Source organism: Plectropomus leopardus, chromosome 1 (genome assembly GCF_008729295.1).
Source record: "Plectropomus leopardus isolate mb chromosome 1, YSFRI_Pleo_2.0, whole genome shotgun sequence".
NCBI classification, from domain to species: Eukaryota; Metazoa; Chordata; class Actinopteri; order Perciformes; family Serranidae; genus Plectropomus; species Plectropomus leopardus.
In genome coordinates, this window is record NC_056463.1 from 5,387,788 (window position 1) to 5,396,771 (window position 8,984).

Here is an 8,984-nt window from a genome sequence, read left to right on the forward strand (position 1 = left end):
TGACAAGCTCAGCGGCCACAGAGATTTCATTTACACTGTAAACACATTAATGTTACCATGGCACCACAATATTAAAGTTTGATACAACACTTGTAAAAAAGGATTTTATTTATTTTTATTTATTTAACAAGCTGCAAACAGTGCTGGTACAGAAAATGTCACTCAACACTTAAAAACATTTGTAAAACATTAGCTTTGAACCTGCGTCTCTAATAGCTTCGGTATATTATCAGATTTATTATTACAGTTTTTCCTATTTGCTTGAACACATTTGTCCATTTTTCTCAGTTTCGAAGACATGTTTAATGAAACTGTGATCCACTCTTCATCATCACCTTAGCACAGCAGAGGTGTTTTTTTTGCACCCTTTTTTCAAAACAGTTCATACACAGGCCTAAACCGAGAGTTGCTGGCCAAAATCACACCATTTGTTTGCAAAATGTGTCACAAAAAATTTAAATTATGGAGAAAATAATCAAATATTTTTTATCAATCAACACAACTTGTGGTCAAATTACTATGATTTTTCAATAAATCATTAAACAGTGGACAATAAAATACAAAATGCAGCTATTAGCAGCAACCTGTTTTAGTAATATGTGCTATATGCCTGTGCCAATTGTTGATACTACATTAAAGCATGTTCCAAAAAAGGCCAAAAAAGCATATCACAGCATGATTTGTATTTTATTTTATTTTTATTATTTTTCAAAATGTATGTATGTATGTATGTATGTTTGTATGTATGTATGTATTATCTATTTATTTATCTTTGCAAGGATGGTCTAGAAATAAAAATGTTTGCTATAGTCTGAACCCGAAATTTTTTACACCTTTTTGAGATTCCCTGTTGATATAAATTTAAAAAAAAATGTTTTCTTTATTTATTTCATTACTTTTGTACATGCCTTTGGTCTCTTTGAGCCGTGCTTATTAATAGCAACACAGAGGTGACATCTTTTATGGATGGATGAGGACTGATTGCTGATTGAATAGTTGTGTGAAGGAATTTCACACAGGTGCTTAAAGATTCCTTATTATGCAAGTCTTTTCTATCAGCTATGAAAAGATGTTCTCTTGTATTTAACACAGTTAATCCAATAGAGTTCTGGGTCTTTTTATGGGATCTATGTTTTGAAAAAGGTTGTGAAAAACGTGAAAAACCAAAGAAAAAGTGGCATCACATTTACAAGACAAGACTTCTGCTGTGCTGAGAAGGTAAGATCAAGTGGATCCTATTTCATCGGGCATATCTTTAAGAAACAACAACAACAAAAAAACAAAACAAATGGGGACTGTATTGTTTTAACGTAATATTGATACTTGATACAACCCACTGTACACACACGAGGAAAGCCCTCTGGTCACTCTTACGTAGGAGTTATGATTTTAGTAAGAAAGAGCTTAAGGCACACCTGTGACCTTCGGTCACTAAGGGTTCAAGATGGGATCAGGCATGTGGATTACTACTTTCAAAGGCAGCTTGGCAAAGACTTTAGCTAAATATAACCCTTGTGGTTGGGGTCAAGCATTACATGAATCAGTTTTCACACTCCACTGGGTTCAAGACCCTTGTGCTGTTGAGGAAACCTTCAGCGGCAGCCATGAAGAGGACACTGACCACTTCTCTGCAGGAAAGGATGTGACTTTCTCAAAGAAACTGTATTTATTTGTTTCTCATGCAAAATAAGAGGTCAGACTTTTCTCCAGAGTGGTGGGATTTGGATTTAGCATGGGTCAGAATCAGCAAGGACAGGCACAGGATGACACGGAAGTGGAGACCGACATCATCCACGACCTCTACAAGTCTTTCATCATGGAGTGCCCAAGTGGATCTTTGTACCTACACGAGTTCAAGAGGATGTTTGGAGTACAGAGTGGGACACCTGAAGCACAGTACATGGACAACATATTCCGAGCATTTGACATGAATCATGTAAGTTACAAAGCTGCTTCAATTTGAAATGCCTTAAAATGAAAGGAAACTTATCTGTCTTTGTAATTATGAGCACAAATTCCTTCTCTTAATACTTTCAATATAAGTGTTCTGTCTGTTTTCAGGACAACACTATGGATTTCATAGAGTATGTGGCGGCACTTAATCTTGTTCTGCGTGGGAAACTAGAAGATAAGCTAAAGTGGTCTTTCAAGGTGTTTGACAACGATGACAACGGCCGACTAGACAAAAATGAAATACGGAAGATTGTCAAGGTAAAAACATTTCATAACATCTTGTTTCATTAATCCTTTGGGAGCTGAAAAAAAATTACTTGATGACCTTCAAAAACATAGGTAAAAGGCGATGAGTAACTTAAAAAGAAATGACCCAAACATTAGCAAAAAAAAAAAAAAAACAACAACTGTAAAAAGTATAGGAAGATTACGTGAAAATTAGAAAAAAACAAAGAATAATAAAACAGAAGAAAATAGTATCCATGGGAATAACCTGGGGGGAAAAACTGCTTAAAAAATAATAATTTGGTGAAATAATTTTAAATGCATAATTAGGATAATCATGAACATATATATTTTGGTCACATTTTTTGTAGCTTCCTTAAAAATAATTTTCCAGATCTATAAATTTCTTGCAATTTGTAGAGCACTTCTTGTCAAGTTGCTCATTGGCTTTTGTGTTTTTAAAAGAAAGCAAACCAATTTGCTAAGATTTAGAAAAGTTAAATATTTATGATGGTGTCTGAATGCAGCACAAAAAAAGCGATGTTGATCCAAGTTTCAAAGGGTTAAGTACTAAATCCATACATATTATCATGTCTTGTGTTTTATCTCAGTGTTTATAGTTTGTTTTAATGGAGGCCTGATATAATATGAGTAAATTGTTCGCATAGCTACATCTGTTTATGATAATGACACATGAATAGATATTTCATACAACTATATTCAAGACGTTGAATTTAAATTCTAGTTTAGCTTGTTGGACTTATAACAAATAATAATAATACAATATTCTTGAGAAACTGAAGGTGCAAATCAAACTCACAAACTGACAAAGAGCCCACAGCCTCCGTAGCAGCTCTGTGAGGCTTTTATTTAAAGTGGTGGCTTGCAATGCTAATGCTGTCATGCTAACATGTGGTAATGCGAACATGCTAATTTTGGTCATCATATTAGTTTAGCATGTTAGCATGCAATCAATTACAATTAAACCAACACATTCTTATCCAAACTTGTTAAATATTGCTGCTCGGTCAGCACCGTTCATGTCTACCTATGACACGATAGGTATCCTCCTGCGCTTGCTGATGTTCTGAGATGACGTGCCAGTTTACACATGAAAATGTATTGGGTCAAAAAGCGCTTCCATTTTTGAAGGAAACATAGATGCTCTCTGGCTGACCGGTGACATGTCATACTGCTGCAAAAGGTCCCATCCAGTCAAAGTCCAATCCAGTTAAAAATGCCAGCATCTGTCGGCATATCATACCACCACAAAAGGAGTCATTTTGCATCAGTGTCTGTACGATATTTGACAATTTCGGAATGAGAACAGGCTGATTAAACACAAATAAACTTGAAAGTGAAAGTGCTTTTGGTTGTAAAACAAAGAACTGCACAAATTAAAATGTTAACCTGATGATGGTGCTAGATGGAAGGTTGAGTGATTAACCTGCCAAAGTTGTGACAACTGATTTTTTGTGGGACCATGAATGTCTGAACCAAAGACTACACATAAAGATGGATGACACGTCCCCACTTACCCCTGCTATGCTGAAGTGAGGTTAAATATCGGTGATATCTTGCAATGGTGATGACATTGAGAGCCAGATTCTGCAAATTAGCAATATCCACAGTGGGGAGTTCCCACCAAAACACCAGTCCAACCATTCACAAGCAACTCCATTGAACTCAAGTACATGGATGGGCTTTGACAGCTGTCAATCATGTCGTAAATTCCCCCTTTTGTATAATGTAATAACTTACTTAATCTGAATTTATCATAGAAACAAACACTTGAACAAACATTAGATGGTGAGAACTACCTTCAGTGAGAGAAATCATATTTGGGAAAGAGTTATTTGGCATGTACTTTGAGGTTTTAGTTTGGCCAGTGTCCCATTAACTAACATGGAGGGGTGGACATTATGATCTATGTTGTCCATCTTTATTTACAGTCTATGATCTGAACATAGTATTTTGGTAATCAATCCAATAGTTGTTGAGATATTTCAGTCTGGACTAGAGTAGTTTACCAACTAACCAACCATCTCACCAGACTGGCATGCATAGAAACAAGCAACTAGTATGGCTAAAGACCACACACTTTGCCAACAGCATTATCGTTTTCAGATGAAAAACGGTCTAATTGCTGTATTTTCCTTTCAGATAATCTACAAGATAAAGAAAGGCTCCGTATCTGATGAATCAGGAATGGGAAATCTCACTGCTGACGAGGTGTGTAAGCGCATCTTTGAAGAGGTCGACGTGAACAGTGATGGTATGTTGACTGCAAAACCAACAAATCCTCAAAACAAATCCCTAAAAAATTATGTTTACTCAATACGTAACTGTAAATAATTCCCTTAAAGATTGTGTTGCTGAATGTGTGTTGCAGGTGAGATCACACTGGATGAGTTCGTCGAAGGAGCTCAGAGGAGTCCGTTCCTGCAAAGCTTCCTGCGGCTTGATGTTAATCCCAGCATATGGGTTCAGAAATACTTGTGTGACAGGAAACTCACAAGTAGCAATGATTCCTGAAGGACTCCAGTATGTTCAGACCAGCTTGCCAAATGGAAAAGATTCTGACTGTGAACTTGCAGGAAAAAACATAAATACTTCTATGAAGGATTTTATGATTATGAAGAAATGTTTGATCCTATGTCTCATACGAATGTTTAATGTGTGCGCTGACATGCTGTTGACCTAAGAAGCATCAGCACCCTTTCGCACTTGGCATGTTTGATGGTGAGACGCACCTGTCTGTCTGGAGGATAAGATGTCGGCGTTGTTGATGCTCCCGAGTAGCACACACACTTTGTCTGACTCTTGTCTGGTGACGTGGTGATTTGAGGGTCTGAATGACGTGGAAGAGACACTGGGTGGGTTTCCATTACAGATCATTACAGATTTGTGCAAAACTTAAGCAATCTTTTTCAAATGTTGATAAAATACAATTCTGAGAGAACTGCATTTCCACTGAGTGATGTCATGCGACTTTTCCTCTTATGATAATATTCCAGGAAGCATGGCGATGGATGATCAAAACATCAGTAGGTCTTTTTCCTATTACATCCGCCGCACTAGCCATCGTTATGTCCAATCGAAGGCAATATAGGTGGATTATGTGAGCGCTAATGGATAGGGACGCCCCTTATACATGTGAGTGGCCACATAAGAGGGATTTCTGGGAGGTGATAGTCCATGATTTCACAGGGGAACTGTGGATTCAAAACTGATGATACTCAACTTTGAACAGTTATTCGATGCAGTAACTTCTTGTAGCGCCTGCTGTATCGTGCCCGAGGTAGCCAGCTCCTACCAAAAAGAGCATAGCCATGGGGTCAGTAGTGTTTCCAATGCAGTTTTGCAAAATATGGCTTTTTCAAACAGCCTGAAATACTACCTTGTGCAAGCTTGGAAATTTTTTACGATAAATTTGAATTTTTATCAAAACTGACATGTTTCTATCAGGCGTATTGTATATTCGCAATTTCAATTTGTGCAATTTTGAGGGTTAATGGAAACCTGCCTACTGTGTAAGGCTGACTACTCTGCCCATGCACTTGTGTTGTGCCAAAGGCTTCTCTGATATCATATTTGTGTTATATAAAAAAAAAATAAATATATATATATATATATATATATACATATATTTAGGTAACAAACAAATGAGGCTCATAAAGTCTATTCTACAATTATTCAAAAGAAAGACTAAAGAGAGAACAGGGTTTTTCCACTTCAACTTCCACCTGCAGTATGTGAGAAAACTCCTCATGCCTTCATGTGGAACAGTACAAAGCCAGCATTGTGTCGACTCTCTCAGAATACTGTCACTGAACACAATGAGCATTTTGACTTTAAGAGATATGATTTTTGTGAAATTTATACATGTAAAATTTCACTTACTGTGTGGCCTCGTAACGCTCTTAAATGTTTATTCATAAATAATATTATAAAATATCTTTTCAGTTAATTCTTTAAATACAAAAAATAATAATAAATGGAACTGATTTTTGGTAACATATGAAGTAGTATGGTATCTCCCCAAGGCTACAATTGAACAAAAGTACTCTCTGTGTTTGATTCTGTATATCTTATATAATCTAACAATCCATTAGGGGTACATTTCTCAGACTTCACAAAACTCACAAAGGAATTCACACTATAAATGGTCTGAATTAATTATTTTTGTCTGTCAAACTCTGCCTGTTATGACAGATAGATTTTAATAATTAGACCGTGTGTGAAGAAGAAATAAACAAATTAAAGATAAACAGTTTAAATTTATCACACATTCTGTGATTTTGCCTAAATGGCGGAGTTAGCTAGTAAAATGAATGTGCATGATGACAGATCACATTAAAAGCTGCAATATGTGGGACTTGAAATTGTTTTACTTTGGCACGATCTGTTGGTCGTACTCAGAATGACACTGTGGCAGGAGGGAGTGTGAATGTGGAACCAGTAGTTTCACTACATTCTGCGGTAGCTTGCTGGTAGTTCAAACTGCATTTATTTTTGCTTGATTCAAGACGTAATGTTTTGTTTTGGTGGGTTTTTTGCCATTTTTTTTTGTGTTGACAACTACCGAAACTACAAACTATAAAGCTATAAAAGGAAAGTAATAATTTTTTAATTTTTATTTTACCATTGCTTCCCTTACTGTAAATGAACCCCCTCTGACTAGAAATATTCATAAGTATTACAATTGTTCAGAGAAGTTGTTGCACACTGTTTAAGTGGTTAAGTGGGTGATCCTGATTGGTGCAATAAGCCCCCACCTGTATTCTTTCAGGAGGCAGGTGTTTGACTGATGGACATTGTATACAAAACCAAAGCTAACATTTGTTGCACTTGAATGAATGCGGTATTAACTGTTTGGTTTATGATGTGTGAAGAGGTGGACACTTTTTGCAATAAAGTCAAGTGAGTGGCATGGGACTTTTTTGTAATATATTTTGTTACAATCACATGTACATTGTCAACTTTATTGTTTTTTAGAAAGTAGTTTGATCTACTTTTTCTAAGTAGCTTTAGTCAACCAAACTTGATTTCTCCTCAGAGTAGCTTTGCTGTCGTTCAGCTTCTTCCAGTGTGAAGTAATTGGTAGCTTGCAAAGTTTGCCAAGTAGCTGCCTACAAAAAAAAGTTGTTATAGTTAGACTGACATTACTAAAATGATTTTGATAAGAATATCTTGGAGGAAAGACTCAGACAATGAAATTAATTATTGCCACGTGATTATATTTTGATGTAGTTTGTGTTTCATGTTCTAGTGCAGTGCAGTTTTCATCTTGTAAATGAACAGAGGTCATCACTTGAACAGCTCCTCCAGCAGGATTTTCTTTCAATCAGCGCCTGCAGACCTCGCGCCTGTACGTCATACTGGAAATCCACTGGATCCACTGGATCCACTAAAATATGTGAAGTTGTCAGATCCTATTCATTTTCTATGGAGAACAGGAGATCCGTCCATGCGTTGCATGATGGATAATGCACAACAAGTAGACTGCCCATGTGCTGTCCATGACTCCACCTTAAATTAACCATTAAAGAACTGGGTGGACATCACTTTTCTTGTGCTGCATTTAGATTACTTTCACTCGTGTTTAAACCTCTGAAACCTGAGTGAATTGTTGTTTCTATGAAAACACTGGAAAAAACAACTTTGCAAGAAATGTTGTGCAACAAAAAATATATTTAACCATAACCATAACCATATTATTTATTATATATGTATATGTGTATTATATATATATATATATATATATATATATATATATATATATATATATATTTTTTTTTTTTTTTTTTTTTTTTTCTAAACACTTTTTGGGGTCATTTTCTTGTGTTTGTTTGTTTACCTTTCTTTATCTTTTTTGCTTATTTTCTGGCAATTTTCTTGTAAATTTTTACATTTTTTTTAAACTTACTTCTTGTTATGGTGTGTGTCACCCCCTTCTCAGGCTTTTGAAAAAAATCAAAGCAATATGCTTGGGTTGCAAAGGGTTAATGCAAATGTTGAACAACTGCCCGAGCTGGTAAAAATCACTTTTTGAAAATACCAGACAACTGCTGTGATTAAAAGTGAGCAGCTTGCCTCTGTGTTTGCCATGTTAACTTGTGTGATAGTTAGCGCTGAGGTTACGTTAGGTCTTTCATGTGTCAAAGGTGAACTCATTTGAGGTTCTATTGTGGCTTCAGATCTGGGTAGCGGGCTTACTATATTTGTTTCTTTTTCCTCGTTCATCCATTACTTCCAGCAGCACACCTAGATTTCTAGTAACACTCGGCCTTATGATGATATTTTTAGTTTGACAGGTAAGATTAGAGCAGCCAGATAAGCTTTAAACTTCTCTCAGCTGTTTTCAGCTGCAGCAAGTCAGTGGGGATTTTGAGGGATTAGAAATGTGTTTTTGTTTGGTTGACTTTATGATTTGGCACCATCGTAGCCCTTTTTGTCCCTCGCCTCACTCGACATTTATCTGTTAACCCTTTGAAACCTGAACGAATTGGCTTGACTTCTGTCAAAATCATGGGAAGGGTACAACAAAAGAAAGGAAAAAAATAGCACGAAAGTATTAAAAAGTACAAGAAAATTACCTGAAAATTATTATTTTTTAAATTTTGAAAAAGAAAATGAAAGTGACATTTTTTAACCATTTTCTAAATCTACTATTTTCTTGCAATTTGTGGAACATTTCTTACAAAGTTGCTCATAACATTTTTTTCCCATGTTTTTGAAAGAAAACACATAAATGTGCTCAGAGTTAAAAGGTTTAAATACTTGTGAAAAGTGTCTAAAAGCAG

At 35.8% G+C, this 8,984-nt stretch overlaps 1 protein-coding gene across 1 annotated transcript; it reads left to right on the top strand.

Moving 5' to 3' along the window:
- Nucleotides 1–1,732: 1,732 nt before the first annotated feature.
- Nucleotides 1,733–4,713, top strand: LOC121945377 (guanylyl cyclase-activating protein 2-like). The gene is made up of 4 exons (XM_042489517.1): nt 1,733–1,936; nt 2,062–2,211; nt 4,342–4,453; nt 4,571–4,713. The coding sequence occupies exons 1-4, from the start codon at nt 1,733–1,735 to the stop codon at nt 4,711–4,713; spliced, it is 609 nt and encodes a 202-aa protein (XP_042345451.1).
- The last annotated feature ends 4,271 nt before the right edge of the window (nt 4,714–8,984 follow it).

Excerpts from the sequence above, each read along its gene's own strand:
- LOC121945377 (XM_042489517.1), top strand. The coding sequence starts at position 1,733 with ATGGGTCAGAATCAGCAAGGACAGGCACAGGATGACACGGAAGTGGAG. Across the intron at positions 1,937-2,061 it reads GAGCATTTGACATGAATCAT|GACAACACTATGGATTTCAT; the intron begins GTAAGTTACAAA and ends GTCTGTTTTCAG. Across the intron at positions 2,212-4,341 it reads AAATACGGAAGATTGTCAAG|ATAATCTACAAGATAAAGAA; the intron begins GTAAAAACATTT and ends TTTTCCTTTCAG.